The 18097-nt window shown below is 30.7% G+C and overlaps 1 protein-coding gene across 1 annotated transcript in view; it reads left to right on the plus strand.

Annotated features, from left to right (window-relative positions):
* Positions 1–2066: 2066 nt before the first annotated feature.
* raptor (regulatory associated protein of MTOR complex 1) overlaps positions 2067–18097 on the plus strand; it is a 106379-nt gene continuing 90348 nt past the window's right edge. The window contains exons 1-3 of the mRNA XM_067270075.1: positions 2067–2340; positions 15165–15267; positions 15357–15517. Of these exons, the coding sequence (XP_067126176.1) occupies positions 2191–2340; positions 15165–15267; positions 15357–15517 (414 nt within the window). The 5' untranslated portion in view covers positions 2067–2190. The remainder of the gene's footprint in view (positions 2341–15164; positions 15268–15356; positions 15518–18097) is intronic.

Here is an 18097-nt window from a genome sequence, read left to right on the forward strand (position 1 = left end):
AGCACTCTAAAAAAGGGAAAATAACAGTCAAATAAATAACAACGAAAATTTTGACAATAACGATAAATTTGTGTTACAATTGCGGCAATGACATCAACTGAAACCTGACCGCCGCTTTCCTATAAGCCTAGAAGTTTGACAATGGTGTTTGGAAAGTCAGTGGAATCGTGCTCGACATACCAAACGCCATTGTCAAACTGCTAGGCTTACAGGAAGGCGGCGCTGAACATCCGACGTACTCGTTTTCGCGTTAAATCTTCGGCCTCAACCTCGCTAATAATTAATTTTGTTAGTCTCAAATACTGCCCAGCTTCGTTTGACAAAACTGAGGCACAAATATGGTTCAAGCATCAAAATAAATCTCCTTAGATGAGTTCATTGCAATCAGAAATGAAAAATTCACAACCGTTTGGGCACGGTGGAGCGGCAAAGGTACAATGTTAAGTCTACCAGACAAATATGTCTGGCGTCGCACTTCATGTAGAGCTTTAGTTTTTTTTTTTTTTTTTTTTTTTTTAACTGTTATAACAACCCATTGTTCACTCCTATTCCGAATTCCGGCTTTTTCCAAATTACACGTTAATTAAAATACTTTTTGCATTATTTTTTAACCTTAATAAATTTAAACACTATCTATTTAAATAATAAAATTAGAAATTATTTTATTTTTGAACTCAACTGACTCGATTTTTAGAATCTTCAAGAAAAACTATTTATTAATAATATTCTCTCGTGTACTTTTCAACACCAGTAAATAAATCACACGGTTTTTTAAATAAATTAGTTTTGTCAATATTTCAGTGCCAATGTCTGTTTTTCTTGTACTGTTACTCCAAGATGATTTAGAACTGTTTAGCTGAAATGAATTAGTTATTTTTTTAAAACTTATTTTAAATCTCTTCGCTATGATTTTACATGATTACGGAGAGAGATGATTAAGGAGACTAGCAAGAAACAGCCCAATTCATTCGGGTAAAGTCACCTTTGAAAATCTCTGAAGTTGACTCTTTAGCATAGGCAGTAAAACCCGTTATCTTTTTGAATTCAACGTATCTTTTCAAATATTGACTATTATCAAATGGCCTGTATTTAATTTTAAATGATGAATGTTCTAAGTATTAGGCCACTAGGATATGCTTTTTTAAAAACTCTTTCCGTCCCGTGGACACTAAGAAAACCTCTTTTAACAAGCCCATTACGAGTTCGCCCAGGCTCACAATGGGGCGGTAGGGTGGTGAGGGACGGGGCCCGACATATCCAGTCGGACTACTCCCCGAAAAATTCCTAGGGATGTTTTCGACCAGTCTGGATTCGAACTCTGGTCTTCCAGAGCGATAGGCTGCACATTGACGCTTGGCCATCAACCCGTCAACTAGGATGTGCTTGGAATTTTAATGGAAATATATTTCGAAAGGGTTGTTTTCAAATATAAACTAGCAGGAAGTCATCGAAATCGACTGTTTTATTTGGTTACAATACAATCTACTGTTCTGGGGACTCGGATTGGAATTCGGACGAATCGAAAAACACCAGAAATTTTTCGGGAGGTGATCTGTCCAGATATGTCGAGTCTTTCATCACCCGGCTGTCCCATTGTGAGCCTGGCCTAACCCACAATCAGCTTGCTAAAACGTCCCTTTTATAGCCCGTAGGGAGGAGAGAATTAAGAAATAAATATCTAATATATAATGCGATACGATAATTTGTATTATATACATAATATAATACAGAAATATGTTACTTTAAAATCTTAAATGTATCTTAACAATAATTCGATATTGATCTTAAAAGATATCCCGATTTTTTCTCAAGTCTATGTTGAACGAAATTTAAATTATTAAATATTTAATAATCTTATTTCATTATGTAAACATTTCTTTCTAGATAATGACATTGTTCGTAGTCAGTATGATCTTTGGAATTTAAATTATGATTTCATTGATATGAATGTTAAAATTTCTAATCCGAAATTTATTATTATTTCATATCAGAAATATTTATTTAATAAAATATTTATTATGTAAGGAGATTTGAACGTTTAAAATAGTCATGTGATCATCAACCATGCTTCGTTCTCGAGATACATGTGTTGGAGAATAAATATATATGGCCGTCTTCGATGAGTGATATTAGAGAAGAAATCGGTGGAATTCGTACGATTTCTATGACTATTTTACGTAATAATAAATAATGTCGTATATGTTACAAGAATATGAAATTGAAGATGATATTTCTGACTTGCCTGATTGGCAATTGCCCGTTGCATTCTCTCACAAAAGACATACAGAAAAAATTATTGGTGGTCATCCAGTTACACAAACATGGAGGATGAAAGAAAGAGTAAGTTTTTAAACATCTCGAAGAAAATTTGTCAAATTAATCATTAAAATATTTCAATTGAAGTCCAAATCCTTTCACTCACGTAAATCTTATTTCAATATTCAATGTCTATTACATTGGGAAATGGAAATGTAAAAACGATCAATTTCGATAATTTATTTTTACTATATTAATTTTATGAATTTAATTCATTTATTGTTAAATTTCAACTGTAAACAATTACTTTATATAGGAAGAACCATCATCACCGTATTTGTTTATTTTCGTTGGCTAAATTTAAAAAAAATTGCATCTTAAAAATAAATTTTTTAAGATTTTCAATTTGGAACACAGTTAAAACTTATTTATAAATTAGTTAGATGACAACTGAATAATAACACTTTTAAAAATATATATAATTTAAAGTATAGGTACAAATAAACTTTGGTAATGGTTATCTTCTCTATCTTCGGTTTGCAAACAGTATGTCTTCTACCAAGTTGATTGCAGAATCAAGTTTCTGTAAAAACTATTTTTACGTAGAAATTGTTCTTGCAAATATTTACAAAACTGTTTTGCAGAGATAAGATTTAGGTGTAATGTTTAGACACTTGAACTATGCTCAGATTTGTTTCTATTATTCACTTTGGCACTTTGCTCTCATTGCTTATGTCCAATCAAAAATAGTGTTTTAAAAATTTCATATTTGCTGAATAAGAAAATGTTAAAGTATATATATTATGCTTTGTATTCTTCTTTATTTTTATACAAGTATATAAAGCTTCTGAGAAGCTTTTAGTACTTTATAAAAGAAAGAAATTTGAATACAGTTCATAAAGAATTTGAATTACAGTAAGACCCCGCTTAACGCAGGGAATGCGTTCCTAGATGACAAAGCACTAAGCAAAATGGCGTTAAACAAGACCATTTTAATATAGAGTAAATAGGGATAGGGGAACATGCGACCAAAAAATAAGCAAATTTTACTATAATTTTAAGTTATTTTTATATAAACTTTTGCATAATAATATATGTTAAATAACACATAAACATATGTACATAGAAATGTGAAGTTGATTTTTTGTGATGAAGGTCCTGGTTCTTCTGAAATTCTTGTTTTTTGCAATGAAGTTGTGTAGTTTCATTGGTCGCTTTTTTTTTCTTTCCTTAAGCAAATGTCGGTAGCAGGAGATTGCATCCAAAATGCCTCGTTTTGCTTTGGCATCCTATGAAAACTGGATCATTCAGTACAGTTTGATCAACAATTTCAGTTATCATTACCAAACTTTTACTAAGGAAATCTGTAGAGAAATTTTTTGGGTTCTTTGTCTTCAGAATCTCTATTTTCCAGTTTTACACGAATTCCTTGTTCTGCCAGTTTTTGAAGGTTGTCATTGATAAGACTCTTACCAGAAACCTGCAGTAACTCCCCAATATCCTGTCTTGTCTACATCTCCTGTATTGATTAAGTTGACAAAATTGTCAACTTAACGATGCAGCGATAGGCTCTTCTCGATGAGAATTCTTGGATACCTTTAGCCATAACTTCTTCCACACTCTGTTCATGCATTTATCAATTAATTCTTGCCAAGCGAAGTCGATATTTCTTATGGCATCCATGATGTTATATTTTTTCCAAAATTGCACAAAACAAATGTAGATTTAAGGGAAGTACAGTGCTGCAACGAATTGCCACCTTTTGCTAATTGGTTCATGTTTGGGAATAATTGTATTATATACGAATCAATGAAATACTGTGTTAATTTGAATCAGCATAAATTTTGAACGTTGTGTAGGCATCAAGCAGATCGCGTTATATTGAATCAGCGTTAAGCGTGATCTTACTGTATTTATAAATATTACATATATAATCAAACCATTGGATAATTGAAAGGTATGTTATAGTATTCTATTATTGCAATATGTTATGAATGTTAATATAGTTAACAAACTCAACAAAATATTACACTTTAAGTGATCTTTTATTGATGAATTAAATATACTAAAGCCAGTTTCAATTAAATATACTAAAGCCAGTTTCAAGTTTAAGTTCGAGGCAGTGTGCCAAAACTTTAGTATATACCAATTATATTTATTAAATAAATAATTAATTATAATTATTAATATATATTAGCTTACTTCAAGAAGCAGCTTTTAATTAAAATATCAAAACTTCAAATATATGAAGAAAATATCCTGTGTTTAACATGAAAATTTAATTATTAAACTTAAAGTTATAACAGGTAACATTAGCTGAATTTGTGAGTTAACCTTTCCAATATACCATCACCTTAAGTATTTCTGTATATGCATCGAGCTTTGAGTTGTTTATTATTTATATACCATCACTTTTAAACATTCAGGTTGAAGCCATGGCATAGCTTAAAAAATATTTAAATGATAAACATGCTTATGAGCTTATGACACAATTTTATATTGGAACTCTTGCATCTGACTGAATCAGCTGTACCTAATTCTTGTTGGTGTTAGTTAATTATTATTGACTATTTTTCTGTTTCTGTTATTTTAACTTTTTCTATTTATTTTTTGTGTAATGTCTGAGCTTTGTCCTGTCACTTTTCTATGACACATTTTAGTTAGGCTCTGGATACAAAAGCATATACTTGACAAAATTTGACATGTTAAAAGGTTGAAAGAATTAATTTCTGAATTTGTGTTCTCTAGAAGGCTCATTATGGCAATAGAGACCAAAACCATTTCATAAACAAGCCACCACATAGGCACATTGATTAGTCTTCAACCTTTCATTGTTTGATCTGTGGTCTACCAGTGCATCATAGTGAGAAGAATGATTACACCCACAGCTAGATCAGTCTTTAATCAAGTTGCACTTCATAATTAATATAGTGACAAAATCAAGCTTGACAGTGTCTATCTTCCTGGAAGGCACTTCTGAATTTGGTTTATGAACAGGAACTAAATTATCAATTAGCTATTCTTTTAAAGTGTTTTTTGAGAAACCTTTGAACATGACTAAGAATCAGCCACAATGCCAAGCTATATCTATAGAGCTGAGCCCAAGAAAAACAGCAAGTTGTTTAGCACAGGCTTATAGGTAAGTCTGTGTTGAGAAGTTGACACACAGGTGCTAGGGAGTAAGATTAAAACATCTGATAAAGGGTGTTACTGAAATTTATTCAATTTCTTGTTGGTCACAGTAGTTCCGAGTTCTGCCACCTTCAACTTGATTTGTTATTGAATCAAAAACTGATACTGTCAAATAAGAAAAATTGTAAATTCTGTAGATTACCCAATGTAATTGCTGGTTTTCATGAAGAACAACCCAACTCAGTGATGCTGATTTGAGAAGTTACTTGACAAGAACTCTAGCACTATACCAGTACAGGTACTCCTTACTTTACGACCGAGTTCCGTTCCGACGACTATGTCGTTAAGCGAATTGGTCGATAAGTGAGGAGCTTGCACCGGGAATATAGGATCATTGTAAAATTATACAAATTATGCAACAAACTTCAAATTTATTCATAAAAAGACTATTATAGTACACTATTAGCCTATTATAGTATGCGCAAACCTATTATAGTACGCCTAGTGTGCATGTCACCATATGCCACTGACCGACACTCAAGCTGAGAAAGGGGATTTCCCGAATTGCAGATTGAAACTTGATTGGTCGTAAGTGTGAGTGGTCGTTAAGCAGATAGGTCATAAAGTGAGGAGTACTTGTAGTGTTTTACAACGTCCTGAACCAATGGAGAAACCAGTATGTCATCACAGTTTCTCAGTGACTGAAACTGATAGTATCTGCTTCATTTCTGTCTGAAGTGTTTTACTGACTGGCAGCAGTGCTACAAAGAAGATTCTTGATGACATTTAAATGAATTGTTGAGATGAACAACAATGATTCATCTGCTTCAAACAAAGTCAAGCCAGTCATGTACAACAGTATTGTGAAAATCATCCACCAAGAGATCCTTAATTGTTTGCGACATCATTATGACTAATCCACAATTCCTTTGTTATTCAGAAATGCTGGAGACTAGCAACTTGTCAATGCCAGAAGAATCTTTCAATGAATACAGAGCTCTTCAGTGGTAACCACAAAGCATCAGCTCAGTGAGATGCCCGGTATTGAGGACCCATTGATCATCATTGACTTTGCTGCTCAGATCCACTGAATTCATACATCAGCTGTCAGAAAACTAATATGAGTACCGTTTAAAGGTAGGGAGCTGAAATCTTGCAATTGTCATTATTGCATCTGTTTGTTGTTGTTCATCTTCATTAGGGTTTCTCAAACGGGATTCCGGTTGTTTTTTTAACCCGGGAAATATCCCGGGAAATTTTTCTTATCCTGGGAAATCCTGCAAATTTCTTAAAATTTCACTTTTTTCTTATTTTGTGTTAAGGTTGAAGAAATTTTGCAAATAGAAAATGTAGTTAACTCATAAACTGTCATAATACATTTGTATTTATTAATTTTAAACTTACTTATTAGTTTTTTTTAATTTTTACTTGTTATGGCATGTCACAAATGGTCAATAATCAATACGTAGCTTATTTGTAGCAGGACTCTCAAAATTCTTTACCTGTAATATCTGTAATAATTGTGCTTATGTTGTCTTAATTTTTAACCATGCCCAGTAGCTTCAAAAACTGCATAATGCCAAGTTGTGCAAATTGGGCCAGGATACAAACAAGTATGAAGTTTTTCTTCATAACCTGATTATTAAAGACAAACGAACTGCCGAATTATTGGGCAATGATGTTTCTATTAAAGCAGTCGAGATAGACAAATCAAGAATACTAGAGAGCAAAAGAAGTACTACAATCTCGAAAACGAACTAGAAATCTTTCAGGATACAGGTGAAAAACACATAATATTTGTCTTCTCTTAAATGCATTAAGCACGATTCCAATCACATCAATTAAATCGGTAAAGGCATTCTCGGTAGCAAGACTTTTCATTACTAAAATAAGAATCAGATTGAGTGATCGGAGTATTGTGTTGAATATCTTTGCTTTTTAAACTCTTATAAAAATTTACAATATTTTGTATTATATTTTATTTAAAAAAAACAAAAATTACCTTCTAAGTTAGAAGTTTGATCTAAGTTTTTTTTTTTTTTTTAAACTCAATTCAAAGCATTTTGTTGTTGTTGTATGCAGTTTCCAGTAAACTGTAATAAATTTTTTCTATTTGTGAACATTTCTACGTAATTCAAAGGAAATTTTTAATATATATCTTAGCGTTATTAATATAATTTTGGAGGTTGTGGAACATATTAAATTACTTGAAAAGACGAAAAATAATTTATATCATTTGATTTCATGATAATTTGTATATCTTAAAAATAATTAATTTTGTCCCAGGATTTCCCGGGATCTTGGGAAACAGTTCACTTTATCCCGGAATCCCGGGACAAGCAAAAGACCGAGAAATGAGAAACCCTAATCTCCATTATAGTTAGTGAACTCTTGAAGTGCCAGCACTTATTGATATGGACTGCAGTCTCTGTTATATCCAGCAAATTTTGAAATATGTAATATTTTTACGAAAGGTTTACTGACCATCTCCAGTGTAAATGCAATGCCTTGAAGTGTTCTCAGTCAATTTATCACCTGAGTAAGAGCCATCTCTCTCTCTCACAATTCCCATTGAGTTTCTCATTTTACCTCACTGCAGTCACAACTTAATCCTCAGCTAAAATTTCTGGAGAAGACCAACACCAATTTGTTTCCAAAGATATCAGTCTCCTAGCACTTCAGATTGTCAGTTTCTTCAGATGTTCGTATTATTCACAACTCTTAATATGCAATGGTCAACAGAAATTACAAATTGGTGTTAGTGAAGGACCTGATTTTGATAAATAGTTTACTTCAACTTAAAATTTGTTAAGCTCCTCAATTTCTACTGACCAGAACCCCATCTCAAAGTAGGAACTTGAAGGCAAGGCTGTTATTGTAACATCTGTCACCATTGCTTCAATGATAAATGCATTGTTGACTTCTTAGCTTTAAGTATAAGAGTTTTTTCACTTTGGATGTCTTCCAAGGAATGGCCAATGTTGGTGTAAAACACCATCTATACTGAGGACTATCTTCCAGTAAAGCAAACTGTATCAAGTCTGAGAAGTGGATAAGATGAGGTCCAGTTTTCCCTGGAGCTCTCTTGTCATTCTTGTCAGAAAATTATTTGGAGAGAGATGATTTTGCATTTATTATCAAAAGCCAAATGCCATTATGATAGATGTATATCTACACCCAGAAATTGAGAAAGCTCTGGACTGCCCACAAAAGGCCAAGTTATATTTATCAATGAATCTGTGTTTCAATTACTGACAGGTAGAAATGGATAAACAAGACAACAATATCCCTGGATGGATTGTATGAATTTTGTGTAGAGTTTTGGATTATGCAACAGACCCTTGGTGATGTGCAAACTTACTTTCTCTTTTGATATGTGATCTGCCTTATAACTTCATTATTTTATTCCTGGAAGCTCCTCCTGTATCCCTCTCCACTGAGGAGTGACTTTACAATCACATTGTAGAAAAATCCAATTAACAACTGTTAACAAACAACATAAATTTCACTTAACCCTCTGCTAAGTCTATAAGTTTCAGCCTTTTCTTCAATCCAACAAAATATTCCCATGTTTTAATTTCAAATGTTCCGATCTATAGTCATTGACTATCTTCTTTTTGATTTGATGTTCAAACTTTTCTAAAATGACTAAGTGCTTAGAGATTGTATTGGAGTGTTCAGAAAGGTCCCACTCTAACCTTGAAGTTTGAAGATCTCAGCCATCTTGTCAATAGAAGTGGAGTCTAGGGCTGGGGGCCATCATGATCAACCTCACTTTTTTATTAGTGGGCTAATATCAGATTGTATGACTATGCATTACATCCTTTCAAGCTCAGTTTAGGATTACAACACCTGTTAAGATGACAGTTTTAAATGTTTGCTTATACATTATATAATCACATTTTTACAATTTAAATTATAAAATTTTTAGATATTAGTTTAATATACTATAATAAATATCTGAGCATATATTTGATAATTTTAAATGAAATAAAAATAGCATTCTGTTTTTAATAAAACAACAATGCTTATTTAGAAGAAAACATTGTACATGTTTAAATTAAATGCAAATTTACAACATATCAACACAATTTATATTTAATTTAATAAGCATTTTACATGTGATAGGAAAACAGAAGTTTAGAAATTATATATTTCATTTTACTCTTTACTATTATTGTTTGATATTTATTATAATAGAGATAATAGATACGATAGGGACCTGATATATATAGGCTCCACTAAACGGTCCATGTGTGTCAGAATATAAGAACATCAGGCAGATATTCGTCATGGGAGAACCTCCACTGCCCTCACTACTTATGTAACGTATCTAGACATAGTAGCCGACTTTACCCAGGCCAATCTCCTACTCACACCTCCCAATGAACACCTCAAATGGTTAGAGGCTATGCACATCTTTAAATCCTCCATCACAGCCACATGCATAAATTTTAAAGAGGAGATGGTTTTGTTAATAGCCTGGCAAGAGTTGATTCACAGCACACTCTAGCTGCTCATTGTATCCAGGCAGGCCAACTCGTGCATGTGTGACATAGTTTTCTGTAAATCGTTTCAAACTTATGATCGAACTGTTATTTAAACGACATTTATTATAATGTTGCTGAATAAAATAATAATTTTGTATATAGAAAGTGCTTATTAAAAAGTTCATTAGTCAGGTTTTAATTAATCCGGAAATACATTGTAAATTTAGAAAACTAAAAAATGTATTTTTTAAATCCTGATTTGAACAGCCAGAAGAAATCTGGCTGACAAGGACTGAACAGATGAGAATATCATCCAATATATTTTAATACCACTCTTACTTGTTAATGTAAATGTATTTCAGGCTTTAGCTCCAAATATTGTTTTGTTTATTAATCAAGTTTATTATATCATTGTGGCTTGTACTGAAGAGGGGCTAAAGTTTGAAATGTGTTTACATTAAGAGTGGTATTAAATTATTGGATGATATTCTTGTCTGCTTAGTCCTTGTCAGTCAGAAGAAACATGATGTTCACATCAGAATTTGAAAAAAAATGTTTTTTAATTTTCTAAATTTAAGATGTATTTCTGGATTAATTAATGTTATAACCCAATCCATAATAGTGAGATTTAAATCAGATTTTTGTTTACATTGAAAATATCTTAGAAAAAATTCTTACAGAAAAGTAATTTTACACAATTATTTTAATTAAAAATGAATCTATTTTAAATATTGATTTTAAAACTGTTTAATATATTTATTATTATTTGGCTATGATATTACAATATATCATGGTTGCAATAAAACTATTTTTTCTTTTGTAATTATTTTACATTTATTTCCATTATTTTTATATTTATTTAATTGCTAAAGAAAAATTTCAAAGAATTTCCATTAAATCTACTTGGCAAATGAATGTATCGCAGAATATTTATAGATTGACAACTACAGTATCGATTGTAAAGCTCACATTCTCACTCTCAAGTATTATTTATTATCATTTACAAAGAAACAACTCCCTGATACAATATAACACCAAAGCCAACCATTGCCTTTATGCTATTGGGCTAAATAATGGCTATAATATTAATAAATTATCAAACAGTTTGATACCAGAAGGAGGTGTTAAGTGCCATCTCTTAATAAATTGAATAATTATAATCAACTAATAGAGGTGGAATAAAGCCAAGTGTTTGATAAATAACACGGTCTTGTGTTTAGTGCTCAACATATAATAAAACACGGTTTCAAGAATATTTAAATTATAATTTTAATTAAATAATTTAGATATATGGGAAGAAAAGAATCATGTCGGAGTGGGATTTGAACCCGCAACTCCTGCTTGCCATGTGAATGCATTGCCAATTGCTTTTAATTAAAATTATAATTATTAAATTTATTAAGAGATGGCACCTAATGCCTCTCTCTAGTATCAAATTGTTGGGCAATTTATTAATATTATAGCTGTCATTTACAAAGAGATGATTTTATAGTTTTTAACAAAATTTAAAAATATATGAACATTATAAGAAAAGACAGCAACTGTAATTCAAATAAAATAAGTTAAATGTGTAATTAATACTACTTTATGTCCAGTATCAAATGTAAATTTAAAAACAAAACAAAGGAAGTAAAGCATTTGATGTCAGCTGCTATATGAAGAACTGACTTGTGAAACCAGTCCTTGGCACTTTGACTTTGATGCACTGAGCAAACTGCATATGGATGCTTCTGCCTAAGCGCTAACTTTCTTTCAGTCACATTTCTGAATTTTAGTTTTGGTTTGAATACTAAAACTATTCCAATGTTAATCCGTCTCTGTAATCCAAACAAACACTTTTGGTAGATGTATCTCACAGCAATTTCTGGTTAGCAAAACTATTTTTTATTTACAGTTGAATTACATATGCATTTCGGGTTGGTATAATGTACTCCAACCCCTCCTCAGTGCTAGTTCAAATAAAATTGATAGATGGTGCTAATATAGGTTAAAATTTGTGATTATGTTTCAACATGTTAAAAATTTTTTGAAAAAATTTAGTTTTGTAATCTTAGTGTGGTTATTTTAATATATTGTAAGTGTATCAAGCTTCTACATATGTATGTCAATTATTTATTTTTATTAATACTTTAGCAGCATTTGTTATATACCTATGGAAAATGTTTTCACTGTTTATGTAAGTAATGGTTTGCTGATTATTTTATTTAATTTGGCTGTAACTTAATATGGTGGTTACAATTTGTATTTTGGATACAGGTTGGGGATGAGGAAGATTTGCCCTCCCACCTCCTATTTTATGCATAAATTTGTAATTTATAAAATGATGAAAAGTAAGTGTTTGTATTTTTAATTTTGCTGTATTTTCTATGGTATACCATTGTCCTGTTTCTAATTTAGATTTCTTTGTTTTTATTTGAACTAGCACTGAGGAGGGGTTGGAGTACATTATACCAACCTGAAATGCATATGTAGTTCAATTGTAAATAAAAAATAGTTTTGCTAACCAGAAATTGCTGTGAGATACGTCTACCAAAAGTGTTTGTTTGGATTACAGAGACGGATTAACATTGGAATCTACTATACAGCAAGCCGATTATATATTTACTAAAACTATATTTGAGTGAATAAAACTAAGTTTTAGTTGGCTAGACTCCAACCAAATGCCGAATTCTATTGGGCTAGAAACGGCTAAATTTAGCCTTGTCTAGCCCGATAGAATTCAGCATTTGGTTGGAGTCTAGCTTATAGTATATTGGGTCTAGCAATGTTATTTATATATAAGTTTTAGTTGTAGTAAACTTACACTATGCTACTATGGATTCAGCACTATTCTCATTCAGATCCAAGCTGAATGACCTGTTGTCATCATCTACATAAGCTGAACATTGACTAAAGCAGAAACAATTATTCTATAATGGAAGAGTGCCTCACCATTATCTAGACTATTAAAAAAAGTTCTGGCTTTATCTATATGGACAGCATTATTCATTCTGACAAGTTGCTTGCCAATTCATGGGATCCATCTAACAGGCTTGCATGTGGGCCCTTCTTTCCCAGGAGTATGACATATGCATCATACACAAGTCTGACTGAGAACCTTCGGGCACTGACATTCTCTTCCAAACCTGACAACTAATAACAATATTATCATGATTCCTATGAATTTGAGAAATTGCTATATACATTAATTACAAATTTGAATGATTTGTTATTGGTGTAGATAGCAAAGTTTAAATCGTTGGTGCACAAGAATAGTGACACAACTCAAAAAAATAGTTCCTCCAGAACAGCCAATTAAAAGTTTCTTGTTTCCTGTAAGGCTTTGTCATGAACTTGGATTTTTAAAATTTTCTAATCTATTTTGGAAATAAATATTAGTGTTCGTTCTTCCACATAAAAATATGGGGAGTTTGCTATACATTTTTACAATAAACTCGAAATTGGAAATTTTTGAGTTGTGTCACTATTCTTGTGCATCAATGAAATGTTCAAAGAGTGTTTGATTGTTTTATTAGTTTTAATTCAGTGAAAATTTCTGAAGATGGAAGCTAAAAACACTTCCAAAAAGCTTTAACATGTTCACTGATTGGTGTGATTAGTTGATGTGATTTTGTATCATGTGAAAGTCACATGACACAGAATTATGTCAACTGGCAGCAAATATGTTAAAAGAAAAACATTTTGATTTCCTAAAAGGAACAATAATTGTTAGGAAGGAATCAACGAAAAAGTACATTTTAATTATAATATATTTTATTGATCCATATATTCTAAGTTTGCTTAAAAAACGAATTGAAATGTAGAACTATTTAGTGATGAGTCAAAATAACAAGTATCTTTTATTTGATAAGTTTAGTAAATACCAGCTTATTTCAAGTTTATAGAAAATTGCAGATTTGATATTTTTGATTTATTGAAATTCATTTATATACAAAGAATTTGTAATAATAATTTGAAATTTCTTGCAAAAGGTAATTTTCTTTTTAATAATTTCTTTAGTTAATCTATACCAATAATCTAAAAATTATTTTTATCACTTTTCATTTTCATTGTTTTCATGTTTAGCCAGAGGATGGGCAAAGTTGAAATGTAAGAACAATAGTAAAATTTACATGAATCTATACAAAATTTATTGTTTTGTGAACATACAGTATTTAGAAGAAGTCTGGTGTATGTTCCCATTTATCTGTGACACAAGTTGTTCTAAATTAGATTTCAAAAATTTTAATTTAGCATATATTACATTTCTTTGATAAGTGGTTGCATTCTGATTTATAATTGTTTGATTTTTGAATTATTCTGAAATCTTTCATTCACTTTTCAAATTTATTCATTCATTGATTTGAAGAACTTTTTATACTGAACCACAGGCTAGTGGTGCCCCAATTGTTCAGAGAGAGACATCCAGGTTCCTAGATCTCTAATGTTTTTTTTTTTTTTTTTTTTTTTTTTTTTTTTTTTTTAAGTTTTCTTCCTTTGTGTATGATGATTGTCCTAAGCCTGGGTTTGAAATGGTTCAATTTATTTAATGCAATCAGCAAGATCTGAGTCAAGTAGTCATGTCACTATTAATGATTGTAAGACTCTGTTAAACTTTTTATTTTGTTTTTTCATATGGTCACAACATTGGATTCTCACTTGTTTGAATATCCTTTGTCATTAATTTGATCTAATCGCTAATCTAGAAAATAACAATACTGAGAAAAATACTTGAGAAAGGCAAAGTTCACCACCAACATTGAATCTAGCAATTGGTCTCCAGTCTGTTGCTGAAGCATCAGCTTCAATAAGACAAGAGGTACACCAGAATCATGTTGAGTTAAGAAGTGAAATATTTGCTGAATTTGATTGTCTTATGCCTATGACTCTGGATACATCCAGCAGTACCATGACTCATGCAACCAAATTTTGATGGTGAAAGGTTAAGAGAGTGGGGAGATAAAGATGGTAACATGTTTCTGGACAGGGGTAGGACTTAATGAAGATTTTATTCATTATTAACATTTACACTTTTTATAAAATTCAACACTACCCTTAAAATAAAGCTTTTTGCCATTGTAATTATAAATATACAAATTTTTTATAACAAAATCTCATAATAGATGGTGCCACAAACAATTTTATTAAGTTATATTGTAATTAAAATTATAAAAGTTATTTTCTAAGATCTCATAATTCATAACCAAGAAAGTTATGCAACTCATTGCTGGATTTTTTTAATAGTGTGACATCCACTATTTGTTTTCATATATTAACACTATATCATATTTAATTAAACTTTTGCAGATGAGAACAGTCAGTGTAGCCTTAGTACTTTGTTTAAATGTTGGTGTTGACCCTCCAGATATCATTAAAACACAACCTTGTGCAAGACTTGAATGCTGGATTGGTGAGAATTTTAACATGTTTAGCATATTTCTGTGTAAAATAAAGTCAGATACTGTTAGTTAATATTTTACAATTTTTATATTTTTATAGACCCTCTTGGTATTGCACCCCAAAAAGCACTAGAAGCAATTGGTAATAATTTACAGAAACAGTACGAACGTTGGCAACCTAGGGCACGATATAAACAAAGTTTGGATCCAACTGTTGATGAAGTGAAGAAATTATGCACTTCTTTGCGTAAGAATGCCAAAGTATGTATAATATATATATATATTTATATATGAATGAATACTTTTAACTTATTAATTATAATAAAATTGGTACAAATTAAAACTAAATCTTTTTAAATTCTAGCAATTTTTGAATCATAACATTTGTTATATAATTAAATTTTAAATATTCTGGTATCACATTGCATCAGTGAATATTTAATCTTAAGTTACATAATATAAATCATGTGATCTAGAGTTTTATGGCTTTCTATATTTGTATTGTAATGCAAATAAAGCAAAACTGGAAAGAAAACTAGTGAATAAAACAAACAACTAGAAGATTTCATCAGAATTCAATTTAGTAAAACTAACATTTTCAACTTTATTTTAAAGGTCATCTTCAGGTACAGCTTTAGAGTGAATGAATAGAACATTATTCAAAAAATGGAACATTTAGGACATTAGAATGTTTGAATGAATTCATGGCACCACCAACTGACAATGGACAATGGAATGTTATGATGTACAGTACATTAGGTTAAACATACATTTTGATCAGGGTTAAATATTTTTGAGATTAATTTTCCAAACTCAGAATCTTATTCATTTTAAATGTAAAGAAAAGATAGGTTTATGTATTTATGTATATATATATATATATATACATAAATACATAAACCTATCTCATTGATCATATAGAAAAAAAAAAACAGTATGTGGCCCAAGAATTTTCTGGAGGATTGGACTTGATTAATGGGATAAGGCAACATATGGGCAATCAATAGGGAATGCCACCTTGAAAAGGCTTTCTATGAGAAACTGGCTCCTATTTAGGTATTACATGAAGAAAACCTGTGAGCTGACTGCATGCAGTTTTCTATGCAGCCCACAATCACAGTAAGTGCTCAGTGGTTTTATACACTCAGCCACCAGTAAGCACATTTTTTTCCAAGTGTATGTAGTCTGTCTTGGATATGTTGGGCCCCATCCTTCATCAACCAGCAGCCCTCATTGTGGAACTTACTGAACTTATGATGGACTTGAAAACAAAGGCTCTTAGTGCCCACTGGGTAAAAATAATAATAAAAAAAAAGATCATGGTGGCCTACAGCCAAAGTGTGATCAGTTACTTTAAAATTAGAAGTTACAAAATGCAAATTGTATCAAGTGAAATGTCAGTTTGCATAAGCTGTTTCTTGGCAGTCTGTATCCAAATTAGGGCCAATGATTTTAAAATTTCAGGTAATAGATGCATTTGCTACGAATTGGATTCTGTGTGTATGAGACAACCTGAATTAAATAAGATTTGTTTAAAATTTAATACGACAGACAGTGCTTGTATTTTGTCTGTTAGTTTAGTTTTTTTAAGTAATATATAATGTATATAAATAAAGGCCTCCAATCATATTGCACTCTGGAGAACTTCTGATTTTTCCAATGACCACTCCACTACTGTCAGCTAACATTATTAATAATAGAATTAAAATCTTCACTTTTTTGTGGTTTTCCTCAGTTTTGCAAAATTCCCATTTCTGTTAGTTTTAAATAATTAAGGTATAAAAACAATAAAACAAGAGTTCATTGCACAGTTTATGTACAATCTAGTTGTTAACAGCTGCGAGTAATAATTCAAACAGAACGAAGGAAGTAATAATTCCTGGATGGGAAGTTAGGAAGCACAATAATTTTACATTCAGTATGCTGTTTCCTTGATTTGTCTTTTATTAGAAACTCTGATTATTTATTTGACATACCAAGTCATATTTCAATTAAGATAGCTGAAATATGACTTTCTTTGTCTTTTAGCCTCAAAACAGCCTAAATAGAGCTTTTTAACTTCTCCAAAATTGATGAGCTGCTTTGAACTCTAAATCTAGCTTTTTGTTGATAGAGTATACCCTATAAATGTTCCTAATTTTCGGGATTGAATTATTCTACACAACTTGGATTTGAATACTAATATAAATCCACTACTATCCAGGATATGTTATTCAGGCTTGTTTTGTGACTCATTACAAAATAAGCGTAAATAACAAATTTTTTGTAATTTCTGCACCATCTTAGGGCTTCTCTAACATTCTAAATGGACTCTGATTCAAATGTTCTCTTCATTGAACTTGTTTGTGAGACCAAAATCTGAAATTCAAATTATTGATATGGGTAATTCATTTGTTATAGAAAAATCGGCATTTTTAAATTTCAAAATATCATTCAATTCTGTAAGTTTATTGATTCAGAATCCTGAACAATTTATTGTTGAATGTTAAAAATAAATAAATAAATTTTGTTAATGTTAAAAAAATGTTAAAAATAAATTTGTAAATATAATGTTTTTAGTAAAAAACTTTATAATAGTATTTCTTATTATTTTGAAAGGAACTTAATAATTTTAAATAAATGAATGAAATATGCTATATAAATGGCATAGATTAAAACAAATTTATTTGAAGATGACACAGATTATTAATTTTATATATATAATTGTTTTGAATAAATCTTATTGATTAATTCATTTACAAAACACTGCAAAATTCAGGTAACCCAAAATATTTAATATTAAACATTTTTAGCTTAATTTAGGCCATCATGAGCTTCAAACACATAACATATAATAGAACA

This window comes from Centruroides vittatus, unplaced genomic scaffold (assembly GCF_030686945.1).
Source record: "Centruroides vittatus isolate TY-2023 unplaced genomic scaffold, ASM3068694v2 contig_364, whole genome shotgun sequence".
In the NCBI taxonomy this organism is placed as follows: Eukaryota; Metazoa; Arthropoda; class Arachnida; order Scorpiones; family Buthidae; genus Centruroides; species Centruroides vittatus.